Source organism: Pieris napi, chromosome 23, assembly GCF_905475465.1.
Source record: "Pieris napi chromosome 23, ilPieNapi1.2, whole genome shotgun sequence".
Lineage (NCBI taxonomy): Eukaryota > Metazoa > Arthropoda > Insecta > Lepidoptera > Pieridae > Pieris > Pieris napi.
The window spans coordinates 2,242,333-2,264,559 of record NC_062256.1 but is presented as its reverse complement, the minus strand read 5'-3'; the positions used below and the strand labels follow the sequence as shown (position 1 = coordinate 2,264,559).

The 22,227-nt window shown below is 33.0% G+C and overlaps 2 protein-coding genes and 1 long non-coding RNA gene across 3 annotated transcripts in view; 2 read left to right on the top strand and 1 right to left on the bottom strand.

The window, feature by feature from the left end:
- The window catches only part of LOC125061099 (xaa-Pro aminopeptidase ApepP-like), a 30,325-nt gene extending 20,907 nt beyond the window's left edge, over positions 1-9,418 (top strand). Inside the window, exons 11-17 of the mRNA XM_047666310.1 lie at positions 1,271-1,423; positions 2,593-2,722; positions 4,868-5,045; positions 6,268-6,359; positions 7,125-7,238; positions 7,881-8,006; positions 9,347-9,418. Of these exons, the coding sequence (XP_047522266.1) occupies positions 1,271-1,423; positions 2,593-2,722; positions 4,868-5,045; positions 6,268-6,359; positions 7,125-7,238; positions 7,881-8,006 (793 nt within the window). The 3' untranslated portion in view covers positions 9,347-9,418. The remainder of the gene's footprint in view (positions 1-1,270; positions 1,424-2,592; positions 2,723-4,867; positions 5,046-6,267; positions 6,360-7,124; positions 7,239-7,880; positions 8,007-9,346) is intronic.
- Positions 9,419-13,065: 3,647 nt separating this feature from the next.
- Positions 13,066-13,961, top strand: LOC125061125. The gene is made up of 2 exons (XR_007118978.1): positions 13,066-13,311; positions 13,810-13,961. It is a non-coding gene; the product is annotated as an uncharacterized LOC125061125 (long non-coding RNA).
- Positions 13,962-14,842: 881 nt separating this feature from the next.
- Positions 14,843-22,227, bottom strand: LOC125061102 (ruvB-like 2). Its single transcript, XM_047666312.1, has 12 exons — positions 22,095-22,227; positions 21,655-21,841; positions 21,318-21,434; positions 20,952-21,033; positions 20,297-20,459; positions 19,344-19,440; positions 18,666-18,797; positions 17,702-17,814; positions 17,076-17,296; positions 16,616-16,754; positions 15,661-15,778; positions 14,843-14,975 (listed from the first exon to the last, which is right to left on the bottom strand). The coding sequence occupies exons 1-12, from the start codon at positions 22,098-22,100 to the stop codon at positions 14,944-14,946; spliced, it is 1,407 nt and encodes a 468-aa protein (XP_047522268.1). The 5' UTR covers positions 22,101-22,227; the 3' UTR covers positions 14,843-14,943.

Sequence of the window (22,227 nt, the reverse complement as noted above, 5' to 3'; positions counted from 1 at the left end):
TCTAAAAGCCCACGACAGACACGAGTGGAAACGGATGGAGGAGGCCTATGTCCAACGGTGGACAAACCAAAACCTGACAAGCAAATAATTATTTGTAAATGTTAAAGTGTATTTTACGTAATGTTAAAAGTTAATTTTTCAATTCAAAATCAATGAAAGGTCTAATCTATTATAGTTACGTTTTGGAAATAAAGCCTATTATTATATTATTATTATATTCTCTAAACAATTATAGTCTGGTATAAAATACTTGTATTTTACGTAATTTAAAGTCTACTCAATCTAAATGGAAAAATGTTAGAACTGGCTGGAAGTCTTCCACGGTTCGCTTCACAAGACTAAAACTTGTGTGAAATAGTGAACTGTGGAATCGAGTGTGGCTTGGGAAATAAATAGAGCATCCTGCAAAGGCCGGCATCGCATCCACCATAATGGGTGTCTATGAACTCCGATGACGACTCTTTTTGTCCAGTAGGCTCTCAATCTTAATATATAGTCAAAGTCAAATCATTTTTTTCAATTAGACCATCTAAAATGGAACTTTTGAACGTCAAAAAAAAAAAAAGAAGACTCTAGTTGCCCCTTCCAAAAGGTAGTTTCGTGTGGAGAAGAATGGGCAAGAAACTCCACACTTACTCTTTTAAAATAGGTTTACAATATTTTGTTACATATATTATATGTGAAATAAATTACATGTCACGTTGTTTGTCCGCTATGGACTCCTAAACTACCGAACCGATATCAATCAAATTTGCACACCGTGTGTAGTTTGATCCAACTTAAAAGATAGGATAGCTTACATCTCAATTTATACCCGCAATATTATTTTATTGCAAATTATTTGTTTATGACAGTCACAATTCTAACAGATGGCGCTGTGTTGAAAGTACCAACGTTTCACATAAGCTACAATTTAATGGCATAACCACCAATAAAGCATGCTGGTCCCCATGACTGGTGTTCTCCTACCGTTTCCCTTGAGTAGTTTACTACTATGTAATAAAAAAAAACCTTAGCCGGTCTGCTAGTATCCTATATATTTAAAATAAAATATGTTTATTATGGAACATAAGATACATGTATCACTTATTCCACGTCATTAAATTTGAATCTGTAGTCATCCCTACTCATTGGCAAAGAAGACAGAGGGTGTAGGGCGAGAGAAAAAGCCGGCGTAAAAAACTCTCGGTACTCTTTTAAAATAGCAAATCAAACAACACTTATTTTCAAACAAATTTATTACAGTAATAACATAGTTTATCTAAATCAGGGACGAAAAAGACTTTATGGGTCCCTCGTTTGAGACAATCCCCGGTGCTGGGGAAAATGGCGCGATCATCCACTACAGCCCATCGAAGGACGGGCCTCAACGCATCATTAGGGGAACGGATATGTTTCTGCTGGATTCTGGTGGGCAGTACCGGTGAGACAATTTATATATATGAAGGAATTTTCGACGTTATTTATTTTCTATACGTTATAGGGGACTTCCCCGATTGCCGTCCTCTTTATAACGGTGATTCCCCCTTATAACGCGGAGATTTCTCAAGTTATAGTTCTGCGTATGAAATTTATTTGTCTATTCCATAATTAGTTTTGCTTACCTGCACTTGTTTCAATTGTGTTGTTACAAATTTCATTATTAAATTTGTGTTTTTAGTTTTTGAATTGATAAAAAAACGGTTTTACGAGAATACTCCTACAATGCGATTTCCTATAACGCGGTCCTTGTCTACCGCGTTATAGAGGATTTAGTGTACTCATTTGTAAGGTTTCTTAATGATTAACTTTGGCTTGTATTATTTAAATTAGAATGTATGGATATGTTAGTGATAATGATATTTAATGCATATTTGTCCACAAATATCTTGGATAATAAAAGTAGTAAAGCCAACATCCGTCGCCCTTATTACAAAGGAATAGAGTACGTTTTAAAATTTAATTACAAATGTAGTACAGACGTTGACTCTAGTACGTTTCGTGTTTTGGTCGGATGGATTCTGGACATGTTTCATCATTCATTTCTCATTCATCATTCTGGAAGATTTCCTAAGAGTTCGTGGCAGATTATTATTATTTTTGAAGTGAAACTTCTTTAGGCGCATGAGGGTAATTTTTTACGGAACCGTCACGAAGATGTGCAGCGTTTTTGTCGAAGAAAAGGGAGAGAGCGATTCAGACCGAGTGATGGCGAATTACCTTATAGAAATTCTATTTTTAAAATTAAAAATTCGTAGAGAATTTATAAAATATTAGTATTTTGTATTTTATGCAAAATAATATAATGAAATCTCAAATGACGAATTGTAAATTAAAATGCCACGTGTTTTTATTATCGAAGAAAAAAATTATATTCATAATTTGTATTAAGTTCGACACTTAATATTTTAATGACTATTAATTCATTAGATTCCTAACATATCTTCCTTCTAAAGTTTTAGATGTGTATAAATATGAGCAAGACTTAAAAATTAGTTTGCTAAAGAAGTTTCACTTCTGACATGTGTACTTTGTACGCACGAAATTTAATGGAACTTGTGTTTTCACAGTCAAATTCATGTTCGCTATAGAATTCATGATAAATTTTCACAGAGACGGAACAACTGACATAACTCGGACGCGTCATATGGGCCAACCTAGCGCGGAGCAAATCAGTGCGTTCACACGTGTACTTAAAGGGCAGATATCGTTGGGCACAGCACTGTTTCCCAAAGGAGTAAAGGTACAATGTTTTTGTAAAACGAAACAAGCCTGATCGCGTATGCGTTGCCGACCTTTTATGAGTACTTATTAAAATAATCTAGAGGTTTTGAAAATTCGATTATTGGTCTGCCAAAAACAGACCGGCAACGCACTTGCGAGCCTTTTGGCAATTTGAGTGTCCATGGGCGGTATCAGCGGTCACATCAAGTTGACATAACTATTTGGTTTTATGATTAGTCTACTATCTATTGCCGCGTTGTTATATATTCCGCTGGACTGTAATTTATTATATTTACCGTTTATATCGGTTCAAAAAGATATGATCCAGCTTTTTCAATTTCCTGTAGTCATACAGACCTCACAGATTATATCTTTTTAAAAATTGACGGCTCATTGGTCTAGTGGTTAGTACCCCTGACTGCGAATCCATGGGTCCCGGGTTCGGTCCCCGGCTGAGACGACCATCGATGTGATGAGCATTTGGTGTTGTGCTTAGGTCTTGGGTGTTTAAATGTGTATTTATATATCTATCTATCTATAATGTGTATGTATATCCGTTGCCTAGTGCCAATAACACAAGCTTCACCAGCTTAGCATGGGACTAGGTCAATTGGTGTGAATAGTCAAAAAAAAAAAAACTAAGAAGATATCAATAAACACTTGATGTTTTATTACTCTGTGCATGTATTTTTTTAGTAATTTGGTTTAATATATATTTTTATTTTTTTACATCGTCTGGAAGAAACTTTAAGCAGTAAGACTGACCTTGTTTTGTGATGTTTAGTTAAACGTAAATTAATCAATAAAGCTTCTTATAAATGTGATGATTATCATAATCCTAATCCTTGGGATTGATTTGCTCCAGTTCAAACAATGTATGACTCAAAATTTAGCTATTAAAGAGTGGCGGAGAGTTTCTTGCCAGTTCTTCTTGCCCGCTCTACGCCCTTGACTTGTACATTTAGAATCAATTTAACATCTTTTCTGTTGACGTTCATAAGTGTACTTTTCTATTTTTTTTATTTTATTTATTTATTATATACATGATCTTAAATAGAAAGAAGTTGGTGTGGTGGAAACACAAACTGAACACAGTTTTTCTGTCGACCAGGTCGTCGAAAATATTTAAATAATTAGCTTATTACATACTTAGGCCAGTGACATACTATACAATATAACATTTTTACCATTAAACCATCAAAATTGCACGAACAACGTAATAAACCAATTGAAAACATTGTCGCTCCTCAGTTAGCCGATGCAAGAAACTTGTTCTTGACGAGAATGTGTTCCAATATTCGAATATGAATTAAATGACGATGTCTTATTTTTGTTATGCATAATTTGCAATTGTTTGATTTATAAAGTAATATTTTAATTTTAATTTAATATTGTTTCTTGTAATATTAGTAAATAGTGTAGCTGGTAACGAGTTTAATAGATTTTGAATAATATAGTCTAATGTTTTTTTCCCATATAAATTATTGTATTTTGGTAATAGAAATTAGTTTTTTTAATTTTCTACGTGTTGTATAGTGATAGTGAGTTTTAGTTGTTTTAAGGTGTCTGAAAAGTAGTTTTCATTTAATAAGTTATTTAATTTTATAGTTAAACGTAAATTAATCAATAAAGCTTCTTATAAATTTGATGATTATTATAATCCTAATCCTTGGGATTGATTTGCTCCAGTTCAAACAATGTATGACTCAAAACTTAGCGATTAAAGAGTGGCGGAGAGTTTCTTGCCAGTTCTTCTTGCCCGCTCTACGCCCTTGACTTGCGAACTGGTAGTAAATGTAAATTTATAATCATTTTTTTTTATGATTGGACAATTCACACCAATTGACCTAGTCCCATGCTAAGCTGGTGAAGCTTGTGTTATGGGTACTAGGCAACGGATATACATACATAATTATACATAGATATACCTAACACATATCAATACATATTTAAACACCCAAGACCTAAGCACAACACCAAAGGCTCATCACATCGATGTTTGTCTCAGCCGGGGATCGAACCCGGGACCCATAGATTCGCAGTCAGGGGTACTAACCCAATGAGCCGTCATCAATATAACATCTTTTCTGTTGACTTTCATAAGTGTACTTGGTTATCTATATGAATAAAGTTATTTTGTGTTTGAAATATGGTATTATCACAGGGTAACGTCCTCGATACATTAGCCCGTAAGTCCCTGTGGGATGTGGGCTTGGACTACGCCCATGGGACGGGACATGGAGTGGGACACTTCCTCAACGTGCACGAGGGACCATCAGGTATCTCCTGGAGGCCATACCCGCATGACCCTGGTCTAAAACCTGGACAGATATTGAGTAATGGTAAGTGTCTTATATATTTGTCGCTACAATCTTTTAGGTCTGGGCCTCAGATTTCTATATTTATTCCGTGATCATTTGTAATAGGCAAGTAGGTGACACACCTGTGGCTGACACAAAAAAAATAACTTTATTTGACGCAAGACACAATATTTCAAGGATCGTCATGCTCGCTTAAATGTCATTGCTTGTGGCGGCGTCCATGCGTCGGGTTGTCTCTCTCCCTAAAATATGGCGAGGGGGCCGATGGCTGGCCATGCGTCATACTCGTGAACGGGTGCTACTTGTGGTGACTGGTCGTACTTGAATTCGTGTATGCGGTGATGTTAATTATTTCGACTATGTGTTTGCGTGTTGTTCCCACGTGAATGTAAGTGCGTGCTCCTATTTCACCATGCCTCCTGCTGATAGGGTACAAGTCTTTGTTTTTATTTATGCTATTATTATTAATTACTTAAAATGTCATGTGGAACATGGTGTAATGGTTGCAGCTAAGGAGCTGTAAGGACAAACGTTGTGTAAAAAAAAAAAACATGGCGATTAAAAAGAGTGGCGGAGAGTTTATTGCCAGTTCTTCTCTTCCGTTCTACGCCCTTGATTTGAGAACTGGCAGTAAATGTAAAATTAGAAGCATTAATATGTATTTCTTTAATGACGAATCACAAGTGTACATTGTGTTACCTACGTGAATAAATGATTTTTAAATTTTGAATTTTTTGAAGAACAATTACATTTTGTACTCACATTCTAAGGCCGTTTCTCCACTGTCCGGCAAACGTTAATTACCGATCCGATTTAGAAACTCACAACAGTACTTACGTACTTCTCCACTACTCCGGCATCCGGTTTTTAACGATCCGATAACTTGCTAGATCTGAACGTGGTGTTTTATCCGGTCCAAGTATATCCAAGTATCCAAGAGGTTATAAATTATTATTCACAGGTTTATTTATAGTTTGTTTAATTTGAAAGAATCTGGATAACCTGGACCAAATCAAATTATGTTGCTATTTATTTATATTTTTATACCATAGTATTGGTGAACTATTTATTTTTTTATCTTTGGCTTGTTATCCTTGCTACCTTCAGTACCGTCAATCGGAACATTCACTACTGCTTCTATTTCTTCTACCCACCTTTTTTCGGGCGACCTCTTCTTCTTCTAGTCCTTCCGACATACATAGACAAGTAAAACTACAATGATATTGACCAAAATATGTTTCAGAACCTGGGTACTACAAGGTGGGAGAGTGTGGCATCCGCCACGAGGACCTGGTGGAGATTATTGATGTTAACAAAAATTCCTCTCATCCAAAGGTGAGTCCCACTACATAACTCGTATTTTTGAACACTGTACAGTAATCCCCCGCGTAGATTTCTCAAGTTATATATCTGTAGTGAGAAATTTATAATTACTTTTTTACTAAGCCTAATTTTTAGTAGCTAAATATATATATATATATATATATAAGAAAAATGGTCTTCGTTTGAGGCTCCTTCACGCCTAAACCACTGATCGTATCGACGTCCTAGATGGTTTATGGCTATTTGTTTTTTAAATTCCAAAGTTCCTTCATTTTTTTATTGCTGTTTTACTTTTATGAAAATTTATCCATACGGACTTCACCGCGGAAACATTCGGGGAGGCTTCCTAGAACCTCTAAACGTCAACATCTGTTAAAAACTCGATTTTCGAAATATTTCAATTTTCTTAGCGGGAAGTTAAAAAGAAGAATAATAAAAATATGAAAAAAATAATAATAATGAAACATAAAATGTAATTTATTTCCTATTTTAATTCGCAGCGAAGCGGGCGGGAAACGGCTAGTACCAATATATGGAAATTTTTGCTATGCTACCCATAGAGACGGCACGGTTACAATTATAGAAAAAGAAAACTGGTTTTTAGGTTTTCCCCGCAATTTTTCTCTGCATAAATACTCTAATATAGAGTTCAAGGAATAAAAAATACTCCTTCGAGTTTTGCATTTAGCGACATATTTTGCGATTTTATTCATATAGATTTAATCAATAGGATCATCAGGTACCACAACTAACTATTAAAGATTAATTTGTCCCCAGGCATCAAACCTGCTAGGAAACTATGACGGTCGAGGCGTTCTTGGCTTCTCCACGCTGACAATGGTGCCTCACCACAAGCAATGCATTGATTTGCAATTGCTTGATGATTTTGAGGTGAGATCGCCGAAGCGTACACATGTCAGAAGTGAAACTTCTTTGGCAAACTAATTTTTAACTTTTGTTCATTTTTAAACAAATCTAAAACTTTATATTTCCGAGACTTAGAGGAAGGGAAAAAGGAAAATTTGTTACGATTTTAATGAATTTAATTGTCATTAAAATATTAAGTGTCGAAAATTAATACAAATAATATATTTATTTTATTTCTTCAATAATAAAAACACGTGGCATTTTAATTTACAATTCGTCATTTCAGATTTCTAAATAAAATACTAATACATATTTCATAAATTCTCTTCACGAAATTTTAATTTTAAAAATAGAATTTCTATAAAGTAATTCATCCTTCTCACTCTCTCTCAATGGGTCTCAATCGCTCTCTCCCTTTTCTTCGACAAAAACGCTGCACATCTTCGTGACGTTCCATAAAAATTTTACCCTCATACGCCTAAAGTTTCACTTCAAAAACACCTATAAAATAACAGTCCAATGGCTAATTAACTTTTATTAAAACACTATTGTTACTTATTCATAAACTGAAGTAGTCTTTTGTCTCTTTCTGTCAACTTAATAACCAAACCAAACTTATTAACCAAAAAGTCTATACTAAAATATGATATAACTATTTTTTCGCAGTTGTCATATTTAAACGGATACCACGCCAGAGTGCTGAACATATTGGGACCGATTCTTAAACAGCGTGACCTTTTGGAAGATTATAAATGGCTTGCGGAGGAGTGCCAACCCATGAAGAGACAATAAGTAAGCTAGACTACTTATTTCTAACCCACTGTAAAAAAAATGGTTATTATTACATTCACCGGAATTTACGTATAATATTTTCTTGGGTGTCGTAAAGATAATATTATTATTTAAGTGAACACTTCAAGATTCATCCAAATCAGTACAGTATTTTAGATATGGGTGTATCTGTGAAGCGGACATTTATAATATAGTTTAATGACGTTGACAGGTATTTAATTTTTCAGTAAAAAGGTTTAATTTTTCTACAATACTTTTTACTATTTATTTCATGGTATGGTATAATAGTTGCATCTTGTAAAAGAAAATAGTAAAGAGTTTCAAATTGTTATTTGTCAAGATTAAAAAACATCGACTATTTAGTGATAGAACATATACAAATGTAATTTTTAATTCTGTGGTTTTAATAATTAAACATTCATCATTTCCCGCCAAAACTCCAAGACAGTATTAGAACGGCAAAGACATCTTGTTGTGAGCGCTCTCAATGTGTCAAACTGCATACAGCAATTGGATTGACAGCAACTAAGTTAGGTGGCGGTTGTTGTATGGATATGTTCAGATATATGATAAATTAAACATTGTTTGAAGCTGGGTAACAACTGGCTTTAATTGTTTAAAACATGAGCTTATAACAGCTATGATAACATTAGGGGTAGTGGGGTTGCGATGTTGGGTTAACAAAAAACTAACTTGACATATTGAGAAGTTCGCAAATATAAGTGACACTTATGTTATTGGACATTATCGGAAACGAGAATATTAAATTACAATTTGTGTGTGGTAAAAACTAAAGGGCTCATTTTGGCTTTAAGTGTGCGATGATTGTTTACATTTTCTTTACGCTTCTAATTATAAACTAAAATATATATTATGTAACTTAACTAATGTTACATAGGTCGGCTTTGAAGATTTTTTTTTATAATAGAATATGGTTTACGACTAATATGTCTGTCTCGCTTTGTGTCACGTAACTGACGTATAAAAAATAAAAAGGGTGCGTGTACTTATGTACGCGCGTAAGAAGTTATACTTCTTTGGCATTATTAAAATTAGTTTTTGATTGCATGCAAATAATTAATTACAATTAAATAATCAAAGACTGGAAAAGGAGTCATTATAGTCAATAAAGTTCAGTTTATATTTGAAAAATTAATAAAATAAATATTTATTATTATTCTCTTACTTTATAACAAAAAGTATAACTTCAATAATATTTTTCATTAAATTTGTGATAACTTGCAAATAAAAACACTCTTTAGTCTATAACTCTATAACATACATTTTCATTTTGTCAAGTTTTATTGTGACCTTATATAAAATGGTGCTTTTTGTTTCAGGTAAAACCGCAAACAACGCATATATTTCATACTTACTTATATTTGGTGGCAGTAAATTGTATTTAGCTTAAATTGTTTTTTTTATTTAGTTCTCCTTATATAATTACTTATCTTTTATCTATATACTTTCGACGAACGTCAAAATATTTTTTTTTTTTTGGAGTATTTGGCCTGGTATCTAGACCTTTAGGCAAAATAATTAACATAATCATTTACATTTGACAAAAAAAAAGAAACAGATCGTCATTAAGGCTAGTCAAACTATATTAATAATTTGTAGAGTGAATGAGACATTTATATTTCACTAATGTGCTTTCTTGCTTAGTGGTCTCATTTATGACATTTTCATACTCGATCCAAACTCAAAATAACTTTATTCATATAGGTAAACAAGTACACTTATGAACGTCAAAAAATAAGTAAAATCAATTGTAAATTTATATTTACGTTTTAAGTTTTGAGTCATACAAATTGTTTGAACTGGAGCAAATCAATCGCAAGGATTAGATTCATTCAAATATTCGTCAAATTTATAAAAAGCTTTATTGATTAATTTACGTTTAACAAGGGCTTTGAATTTATTAAGTGATAATTCTCTAATTTCGCTTGGGAGTTTGTTGTAAAAATGAATACAATTTCCATATAAGGAGTGGTTTATCTTCTAGATCCTTTTTCGTTCGTACCTATACATTTGTTAAAGGCAGTTAAGTGATCACATTATCTCCATTAAACTGTGTTAGCCTCTTACGTCAAATGCGACTCCAGAAAAGAACAAATTTTAAGCGGGGAGACCAGACCACAACCCTCCGCTCCTCTCTCGATTTATCAGCACGTACCTACAATGGATGATCACTTCTTTCAAATAAGAGACTTACAGCGTAATAATAGCCAACGATATAAAAAGGAAATATGAGGCACATGGAGTACAGACTTGGGAAAACCCTGCCTGAAAGGATATCATCAAAGAAACTACAACAAAAACTTTTTACGGGTTGCTCATAAATAGTACTCCTCATATTAAAGGGACTTTGAAGGGGGAACATTTTGTAGGATTTGCCATCAGCGACTAGAGTCTGGCTGATGAAAGAAGATAATTGAATTATTCCAAAACTTTCGGATGGCAACACAGAATGTCATTGAATTTTTTAGGTTAGTATTATTTATTGTCTTGATACTTCATGTAATTATAGTCCCACCAACTTATCTGTGAACTGAGTGGTAGCGCCACCGTCGCTTTAGTGTTGCAAATTAATAAAAGTTACCCATGATTGGGTATGTCAGATAAGAAACTAGGTAAACATAAAAACATAATTTTATTATATTAAACAATACCTTACATTGTTTTATAATAATAAAATGGTAATATAAGTACTAAATAGTCTTCAAAAATAATAAAATTAATGTAGGTAGATACATACATTAGCTTTTTCTCTGGCATTCAATTGAAATAATGTAGGTACCACACTTACAAACTAAATGTTTAGCAAAGTAGGCAAATGAAATTTAATAACTTGCAAATAAACTTCTTCTTCTTGCCCTTTTCCCACTCTAGGATATTAAAAAAAAAGTGGAGTGGAGAGAATTTACGCTAAGCCAAACGTATAGTCCTTTTCATAAAAGAAGTCCCCCAGACGCGGCGCTGCAATCGCATGACGTAATGTTGCCATTTATGAGTAAAAAAATTACCTATTTTATTTACATTAAGCAGATGTAATTTATCAAATAATATTATTTTCTGCATACTTCGATGAAACAATATTTCTGTTATGTAAAAAGTATATTTTTATTTACTTTATATTAGCGGTGTTCTACCTACTTACAGGGAAAAGATGAGAAAATAGGGTAAAGAAAAGCAATACAATTTTTGAAGTCAAACTTCTTTATCGTCATAAAGAAGTTTCACTTCTTACGCGTGTACACCTAGTACACGCACACATTTTTATTTATTCAGAGTTTTATTGCATAATTGTTGGGTTACAATTTTTTTCGAAGTACACGCCGCTTCGTTTGTAATTCTTGTTACAGTTTTCTCTGACACACCTGCAATTAAATTATGAACAATTAAAAATAATAGTAACTTTAAGTTTATAATGCTTATGTCATTTGTAATAAGTATATGTTTTAATTTCAGTTACCTAGTTTCATCACGTTATGTATTTATTCAATTTTGTCGCAAAAAGGAATTTATATCATAGAAGTCCCATCAATACAGCAAAAAATTATTAAATGGCAACTCTAAAAAGTACCCGTTATGGCGCCAAATCTCTTCCGAACATTGTTTAGTGGTATTAAAACACCTTGATTCTTATGTTCCGCTTCACAGAACTCTTTCACCTTTAATATCATTCCTCGAGCCGAACTTTTTACAACTTTTGGCATTGTAATCAATCTTTAAAATGCATTAAGCTAGTTAAAAATTCACAGAAATCTACCACAACAAACGAACTTGATAACATCGACGAATGACAACATTGCCGACCTGTCAAATTTAGTTCCAAAAATCACCGCGGGACTTCTTTCATGAAAAGCACTATATTTTAATACCACTAAACAATGTTCGGAAGAGAGTCGCCGCCATAACAGGTACTTTTTAGAGTTGCCATTTAATATTTTTTTGCTGTATTGGTGGGACTTTTATGATATAAATTCGTTTTTGCGACAAAATTGAATAAATACATAACGTGATGAAACTAGGTAACTGAAATTAAAACATATATTACATAAGCATTATAAACTTAAAGTTACTATTATTTTTACTGTTCATAATTTAATTGCAGGTGTGTCAGAGAAAACTGTAACAAGAATTACAAACGAAGGTATAATAGCGGCGTGTACTTCGAAAAAAATTGTAACCCAACAATTATGCAATAAAACTGAATAAAAAATTGTATTGCTTTTCTTTACCCTCATCTTTCCCTTATTTTCTCATCTTTTCCCTATAAGTAGGTAGAACACCGCTAATATAAGTAAATAAAAATATACTTTTTACATAACAGAAATATTGTTTCATCGAAGTATGCAGAAAATAATATTATTTGATAAATTACATCTGCTAAATTTAAATAAAATAGGTAAATTTTTTACTCATAAATGGCAACATTACGTCATGCGATTGCAGCGCCGCGTCTGGGGGACTTCTTTCATGAAAAGGACTATACCTATGCGGCTCTCCCTCAGATTATACCAGCGTTATTTTTAGTAGATTCCTTTTTTTTTTTTTTTTTTGGAGAAAGTAGTTTCCATTTTCTCCATTTCACAGATAAGTTGATGGGTCTGTACTCATTTTTATTTCTATTATATATTTCTTCCGTATAGTTAACAGGTATAATAGCCTAAACTTTGTTCTATTTGATAAAATATTTCGTTTCTTTCACAGGATTTGATTATTCCGAATAAACTTGTGTTTTATAATAAATATAGTTTAAGTTTTCCATGCAATGCTAGTCATTTTATGTATCAATAGTAAAAGACTAATTTATACGTATAGTATTTAATTTCATAAGAATACAGTTACTATCAATGTAAAAAATAATAAAATTAAATTAAGTAAGTTTAATCCACAAATATATCTAACTTTTAGGGATACCATACTATTTTTTTTTTTAATTTGCCGCGCTTTTTCACTATCTACTTTCATTAGCCAGACTCTATGCCCATTTGACTATAGAGTATAGACGATAACAATAATATCCACTATATTCACAAATGACATTAATGTGTGATAACTGTTAACTGTCAAATGACAGAAACATTCTTTTCAAAAATCTATAGCACAACATTTCAATTTTATTTTACAAAGTACGCTCGTTCTCCTGCATTGCAGTGTCTTTAAAATTTATTGATTAAAACATAAAATGCAAGCCGTCAGAAGCCTTTTTAGGACGACTCAAGTCGTCAAGAATGCTCCGCAGGTCAGAAATATGAGTGTGGTCTGTATTCCAACCAGAAACAAGGTTTCCAAGGGGGTGAGTATCATATTATCATAGTTAAGTCGTAATTATAGCGTTGTAATTGTCCTTAATAATATGTCCTAAAGCTTTATCCTCATGAATTCGACGTTATATTTAATCGATCAAAGTATTTTTGGTTAATCGATATATTACGTAATTTTATAAAAATAGGTTATCTTCCTCATCGTTTAAAGATTGATAACACTTTTCATAGGAGAAAATACCAAATATCCTTAGAGTACTAAAAAATACATTCAATTACTACTTCTTAATTATGGTTCTTCATTTATTATTGATGGTGGATTCTCAGACAATTCCTTGTTTCTAATCGCTGTAGTTTAGCATGTCTATTATTGGAGCTGCCAAAATAATCAAGGGGTTCCATTTCAATACTTTCTGGTCTATTCTGATAATTAAACTATACTTTATTTTTAACGCCTTTGGGTACAAATGAAAGAATTATCTTTTTCAAAGCTCCTTTTATGCTTTCTAATATTTAATTCTGCTTTTCAGGAAATGATCACACTTTCCATTGGTATGGTGTGCGGTTGGTTGTTCATTCCTGGGTGGGTTCTGGTCCACATGAAAGACTACCGTAACAAAGAATAAATGCTAATATTAATGTATTATTGTAGTGTATTACGTAAAATAAAATTTAAAAAGTATTCAAGTATTTTCATTTGTTGCTTTTAACCTGCGGCTACAGTAGAAAGAAGCAATTTCATTTGCTATGCAGTATACTCTCACCCACAAACAGCGGCTGACATATAAACCACTCTGACTCTATACTGCCTATACATCATTACAAGTCTGGGTTTTGTATCTAATACCTACTGCTATTTATATTTACACTCGTTCATTTAGTATAGTTTTGGACCTAGACCTGTACCCTTGACTAACAAAGCTAAAAAACAAGCCCTTTGAAATTATAGAAAATTAGTGCCTTGGTGCAGTGGCAGACTATTAAGTTTGAAATGTGTAAATGGGCTTAATGGCTTGAACTCTATGGCTATAACATTGTTTTTCAAAATGTGCCTTCCATTGAAAGTCAGTAAGCATTTATTATAAGATATTCTTAGACTTAATTAATTAATAGTAAATGGTTTTTCCTATAAATATAGAGGGTTATTTGGTGTATTCCCGTTAAGTTATAAGGGGGCCCATTTGTGATCAAAATTATGCAAAAGAGTTTAGCTGTTTTCAAAATAATTTAAGTTAGCTAGTTTCATTTTTTTGTGTTTTTATAAATCAGAAGAAATATGCTAAATTCACATCGATAATTTTTTTAAATAAATTTATGATGTTGCTCTTGTTTTTGTCTTATTTTTAAAACAGCTAAAGTAATAAAAAATGGTTCACTTTTTCATTATGAATATGGGGTTTGAAACTAATATACATATAGTCACCCATATTATCTCCTTAATACGTCGAATTACCATTAACTCTATATTGTATGAAATATTTATTTGATCTTTCAAATAAATTTGGTCCAAGTTTAGGATTTATTTATACCTCATAAATTGTCTATTCCAATAAAACTCAAGTCTCTTATCATATAGTATTTAATTAGTAACAAAACATAAAGCTAACTTCTTAAAGTAACTTAAACAAAATGTCCTTTTACAATTTAAACTTCACATCAGGTAATTACTGAGACACCTCCATCAATTGTGGTCCATCTGAAATAATAAAGATTACATTAAAACACAATTAAGAATAGCATACAATCAGCTGAAAATATAATCTTGTAAGTTTTATTAAAAAATATTGTTTAACCGCTGAAAAAAATAGGTGTTGTAAATTTGTCTGTGGGCATTGCAGCTCCTAAAGCAATAGGCTGATTAAAATAGATAGCAGGCATTTCCAGGTCGTCATCTCTTTTTTTTTATAGAACAGGGCAAACGGGTAGGAGGCTTGCCTGATGTTAAGTGATACCGCCGACCATGGACACCCGACACTCAATGCCAGAGGGCTCGCGAGTGCGTTGCCGGCCTTTCTATGTTTCTTTTAGTTGCTTTTTCATGAATACCCACTTTATTTTCAAACATAAATTTGACCTTACATTAGGGGCTCAAAAAGTTAAAATTTTTAATTATATATTGTTCTGCTTCTACAAAATCAAAAATAAAGAGAAAAGATTTATATTCCTCTTTTTTTATAGAACTGGGGGCAAGAGGCTTCAGTGATACCACCGCCTATGGACACTCAAAGCCAGAGGGCTCACGAGTGCGTTGCCGGCCTTTAATTCGATTTCGCCTACGCCTGAGTAACATAGGCTATATTTATTTCCAAATTATTTTGCAGCCATGTGAAGTCGGGAATAATAAATAATTCTTATTGGTGCTGGTAATTAATAATACCTACCACCAGATCCAGATACATCGCTAAACATGAACTCATCCTGATATTCCTTAAGGAACTGCTCAGACCGATGCTCATCAAGGAATAAGGAATACACCTTCTTCACATCCTCCATGCTTACCTGAAAAATATACTTACTTTAATAACAGGCTTTTATCCCTTAAAAAAATGTTATTAATAACTTGGATAAATGTTTTTTTTATGGTAACCGAGCCTTAGTGACACCCAAAAAGGGCTGTCGTCGCTGGGGATGTGGGTTTGGGTAGGCCTTGGACATATCTGGACCAAATCCAACCGGTACTAGAGAAGAAGTTAAAAGTACCCAAATGGGACGAGCATGCATGGTAAATGTCATGAAAGAGGATGAAGCGAGAGGTATGACAGGACTGTAGCAAGAGATCCGTGGTCTCTGCCTACCCCTTCGGAAAAAGGGGGGATAATATAAATAAATATAATGATTTATTACATCCTAAATATTTAATTTTGAATCACTATATCTTAATATATATATTTCTTGTGTGCGTGTGTATGTGACTGAACTCCTAAACGACTGGACCGATTTTGATGAAATTTTTTGTGTGTGTTCAAGGGGATCTGGGAATGGTTTAGATTCACAAATCAGCCCGCCAGATGGCGCTGCAGTCGGTACTTTCATACTTTAATATCCTAATAGCTTGAAATATCGTGCAGGACGACGTCTGTGGGCTCCACTAGTATTATATAAAATTCTCGTGTCACAATGTTCGTTCTCATACTCCTCGGAAACGGCTCGATCGATTATTATGATTTTTTTATGCATATTCATTAAGTCTGAGAATCGGCTACTATCTATCTTTCAAACCCAAAAATTTCTTATTTTATTTTTTGTTGTTTTGTGTAAAATGTTTCCTAGAAATAATATACATGGCAAAACAAATGTTAGCCGGGTCAGCTAGTAATATTATAAAAAAATACTTACTTCGGTGGCCTTCCTTCGTTTAGCAACAAGCGAAGCAGTGGTAATAAGCTGTATCGCGTAGCGGAGTGACGTCTCTGTGGCGACACGTGTCAGCACTGTCAACGCGTCGGTTGACATCTGACAGTCTTCCTCTTCACACCTATGGAATTAAAAAAAAAAGATAATGAAAATTTGATTTGAATAAAGTTTCGACGGCAGAAAAATTTTTTCGTCATCAAGTATTACGTCACGCAATTTTTGGAGACTATTGACCCCCCCCCCCCCCCATGTAACGCGCCGTAACGTTTTTCTGCATTCCAATAGTAAAACGTTTCGAGACCACCTAGTGACTCTTTATACATAAAACTTACAATTATGTGGTGTAAAGTACTGGAAAGTCGAAAATATTAAAAATAACGCGTACTTCAATCCCCGCCCCGCATCGTAACGTTTTACAAATCCGATAAACTTTATCACTTACCTAATATTAAGTATTTCTTTTAATTCCTGGGACGAGTAAGGTGCTGTGGGGACTATGATCATTCTATCCAGAAGGTCCAATGGTATTCCATGGGGACTTTTATAATTTGTCCCTCGGATTCGTGTTATTCCCCGGTTTGTTGCCATTATTACCACTGGAGCACTTTCAGATTCAAGCGCTCGGTTAAGGAATGAAAAGCATTCTATATCCAGCATGTGTGCCTAGAAAAGATAAAGATCTGATAATAATTATCCTAACTACTCTGCAATATTCATTTGAATGATTCAATTTGTTTATTTTATTACTTGTAAGAACCTTAACAACACCATAATGACTGAACCAAATTTGATATACATAGTTCTTTCATTATCAACTAATTTTTCTTTATGTAACAAAATAAATGGTCGGAGGGAACTGATTTTACAATCTCAGTGATACAAAGTAATATAATAAAACATTTGTATTAAAACTATAGACAATAGATGTTGTTTGCCTCCAATCAAAAAATTAGTGAGAACTCCTTAGTGACACAACTTCATTGACATTGGACCTAGCCATTATAGGTTCGATACTTATTACATACTTATAGTTATAATGTTAAAATATATAAAATAAAATTTTCTTACCTCATCTATAAACAATACTCCAGGAATCATTTCAGCCTTCCCTTCCTCCCTCCACTCGGCCACTTTGCTATTAATCTGTTCCCTTATTTCTGACTTAATTTCACCAGTGTCACCTGAAGTGTGAATATATTAAAGTGGGAAGTGCATTAAGTGGGAATATATTAAATCAATGTTTAAAAAAACGTTTAACATTTACACTGATAAAACATGAACTTGTTTAAAAAATAGTAATGATGTTACCAACTTAACGCTTTCGAATCTTGCGAAAGTTTTATTCAGCGCTAAATAAATTTTTGAGCTTTCAATAAATCGATTATCTAAAGCGCTTTTGGATTTAAGTATAAAAAGCTCCTTCGTTCGTCAGGAGATGGCAACACTGTTTTACCTGTTACATGAGAAGTGTTCAATAAAAAGTGATAATGCTATACATTCTTCTTGGATATAAAAATATTAATACTGTCAGGCATAGCCCAGACATTAGATGAAAAAATCTATTCTCTTTTGTTTATAAATAAAAAAAAATATTTGTTTGCGTCGTGTAGGAATGTGTTCATAAAAATTTATAAAATTAAGGTTTATTAATAAAAAAAACTTTTTTTGCCACTATTAAGGGGTCTTAGTACGCAGAACGAATAACAAAATTGCATGATCAAATACGCAAGCAAACTCGCTAAAGTTGTTTTGTTTCACCAAGATAGCGCCCCCGCACACGAGTCCAGGGTTGCGATGGCTTTAAGAATCTGCTTTCGAACTGGTGGAACATTCTCTATATTCGTCGAGAATTCATTCTATTTCTACCTATTTCCGTAATAATATCGAATTTTTAAGGGATCATGAAACACTTTTTAAAGATGTTTTCAAATATTCAGCTTTAGAATAAAATGCGACTATGTCAAAATAAACACTCACTTCTAAATGGCAACCCCTAGGTAATATATAAATATTTTTGTTGATAGAATCTCACCAGAGAATAAAGCCAGAAATCCATGCGTCCTCGAGTTGATGACATCTACTTCATGCAATGTGACGGTGTGGACTACTTCTTTACGCTTCTGAAGTTCTCCTTCGGGGCATTGAACGAAACGGGCTTGTTGACCTGTACAGTAATGTATAGTATTTAAAATACCCCCAATTTAAAAAAAAAAAGTTTATTATGGTATATAAGATACATGTATCACTTATTCCACGTCATTAAATTTGAATTTGTAGGCATCCCTACTCATCGGCAAAGAAGACAGAGGGTGTAGGCCGAGAGAAAAAGCCGGTCATCAATCATATCAATTTATATGTGTATTGGGTAGCGTTCAAGTATTACGTAACGAATTTTGGGGGGGGGGAGATCCTTTTGTAAAACGTTACGATGCAGGGCGGGGATTGAATTACGCGTTATTTTTAATATTATTTTCGACTTTCACCACATACTGGTAGCTTTTAGGTAATAGGTCACTAGGTAGTCACGAAACGTTTTACTATACTTCGGTACAGAAAAACGTTACGGCGCGTTACATTGGGGGGGGGGGGGGGGGGTTTCCAATAATTGCGTGACATAATACTTGAACGCTCCCTTGTTAGTATTCCTCTAAAAATAAATAAATTTTCAGTCAAATTTTAAAAATAACTTTATTATCTACAAAAATGTTACCTGTAGCATCATAGTCTCTGGCTCTCGCAAAACTTCTGCCGAGTTTGTTTATCTTTCCTGTGGCTTTGTCTATGGTAATTACGTCACCTGCTTGCACCTGCGATTGTATAATTACCTCAGTAAAAAACTTTGATAATTAATAAAAACTGTTAGAAAATCAATATTTTCAACAAACACTAATGTTCTGCTATAAAAAAAAGGGTGCGTGTACTTATGTACGCGCGTAAGAAGTTATACTTCTTTGGCATTATCAAAAATAGTTTTTGATTGCATGCAAATAATTAATTACAATTAAATAATCAAAGACTGGAAAAGGAGTCATTTTAGTCAATAAAGTTTAGTTTACATTTGAAAAATTAAATAAATAAATATTTATTACTAAAATATTTATTATTATTTTCTTATATTAATTAGTATTGATTTAAATATTCAATTTAAATCACTTCTGATTATAATTCAGACGCACATATAAAATTCGCACTTTTATAATGAAAACAAAATGAAAACACGTGTTTTAAATGTAGAAACGCAAAGCATGTGGATAAATATTATAAATATAAATACACAGTGAACAGAGGCGGTGTGCGTACCAACATGCGCCAGTAACTTCATACTGATAATTTTGTGTCACGGTGCGCGCGCATCGTAAAATTTCACTCTCATAAATTTTTCATAACGCGCCTAAAGAAGTACAACTTCAAAAAATCTCTAACAAATATATATAAAATACACATTATACGATTTACAAGGAGACAGCTAACTGTGTGATACACAAATAATAATTATTATAACAATATAGATTAATCAGTCAGTCTATTCATTAAAATGTTGCCACAAATTTCTATTTACATTGAGTTATGTAAACAGTGTTGCAATATTAAAGAAGTTTTATTTAAATGTAGAATATTCATGTTAACCAAAAATAAAGTAGTGCGCAGACAAAGTTGAAATACCTTCTCTTTAAGTAGTGAGTCGATCATCTTAGTTCCCATATCATAATTAGTCTCCATATCGGTGGTCTTTAAAGTGAGACGACCAGTCCTGGCTCCTCCCCCACCTGCTGCCCTTTCCACCACTACTTCTACTACTTCTCCTTCTATTATCTCTGATTCTTCTCTGTTTAAGACAATAATCAAATGTTAAACTACGAATAAAGACTACTTATTTTTATATTTAAAGTCCTGTTAAACCGTTATGAGGGACACAATCTGTTAGATTAATAATTCTTGTAGCCAGACATTTTTGTTTTGCTAGAATTAAAAACCTTTCATATGGAAGAGACAGGTAAACATACTCTAACTATTGCATGTTGGCGAGCAAGATTTTCGTCATCTTCGAATTACCGAGGGGACTAATTAATATTAATTTTACTCTATTTATCTTAATTTTACTCAAGTATTTTTCATGGGAATGGAAAAAAAATTAAATCATCAAGAGACTCAGATTACCAAGTGTCAACTGTATTTAATTAGTAAAAATTTAACAGTGTATTCCTAACTGTGGGTAAATACTGTATGTAATTCTATTAGCTTAGAAAAAATCTAAATTGTCTTGTCTTTATTTTTATACAAAAACAATTTTTAACAAAAATTTACTGAAAATACTTACTTTATTCTTATTCCAATAGATTTCCTGATGGCTTGAGTTAATGCTTCAGTCTTGCTCATCTCCAATGAATATATTTCAGATCCTGAAACAGTCATGGATGGACCATTAGATACAATAATTAAAAAAAGTTCATACAATCTAAATTCATGAGATGTTGACATCCTCCTTATTCATAAAAACTATATTTGTCTTATTCTCTTTTAATTAAAGAATTCTTATGTCCAATTGTGTTTACAGTCTGATGAAAAGACAAATAACTACTTTTATACCTGTTCATGAGAATTATTAATGAAACCACCACAGGTACCACAGTACCATACCACATACAAAGTGGGATTTCTTATTAGCATTTGTTATTTTTAATACCTGCCATGCTGGTGAATGGTGTGTCAGGCCCTAAAGCTTGTGCCAATCCCATTGCAATGGCAGTCTTTCCAGTGCCTGGCTGTCCAGCTAATAACACTGCCCTGCCTGCTATTTTACCTAAAGTTTAAAAAACAATATTATGATAAAAGCAGAACATTATTAAGAAACATTAAAATTTGAATTTGAACCTGATGTTTATTTTCTAAAATGCTTAAGAAAAACATTTTTTTTTTTAATGTTTATATAAAAAGGTCAAATTCTAATAAACATGATTGGTTACCTCACACATTTAAAGCTATGTGGTAGTCATGGCAACAAACAGATTGATCAATCATACCTTCTCGTATCATTTGTAGAATGACTCCAGCTGCCTTCCTTGCCATCTTCTGCCCCACCATACCCTGTGACACTGCTCGTGGCTCCAAGGCATCATCAAGACCTAAGCCACGTATATGAGAATGCGCACCAATTCTTTCTATTCGAGTTATTGAGCGTACCTCTTGTACCTGTGCTGCTGCTAGTGACTAAAACATTACATATTTTATGATGCAACAGAGTAGCTAGTTTACTTATTAATAAGTTATAGTAATAATAGATTTAAGAGCCATAAAGTAAATAATAGAAATGTTCTAGCATTAAGATTAAACACAGAGATTTAAGTATAAAACTGACTTCATGTTTTAGCCGACTTTGAGGTTATATTGGAACAATAAACTATTAGATATGTCCTACTTCCCAAAGATATTCAATAGTTATTACAAATTTTGCATTACTTACAGCCATCTTTTTGTTTTGTTTTCCAGTAAAATAAGAATTAAGATATGCCAAACAAACACCTAGCAACCACACCAATACCAACGCAAAACAACACTGTTTTTAAATTTTGAGGCAAACCGCAAGAGTACGGCCA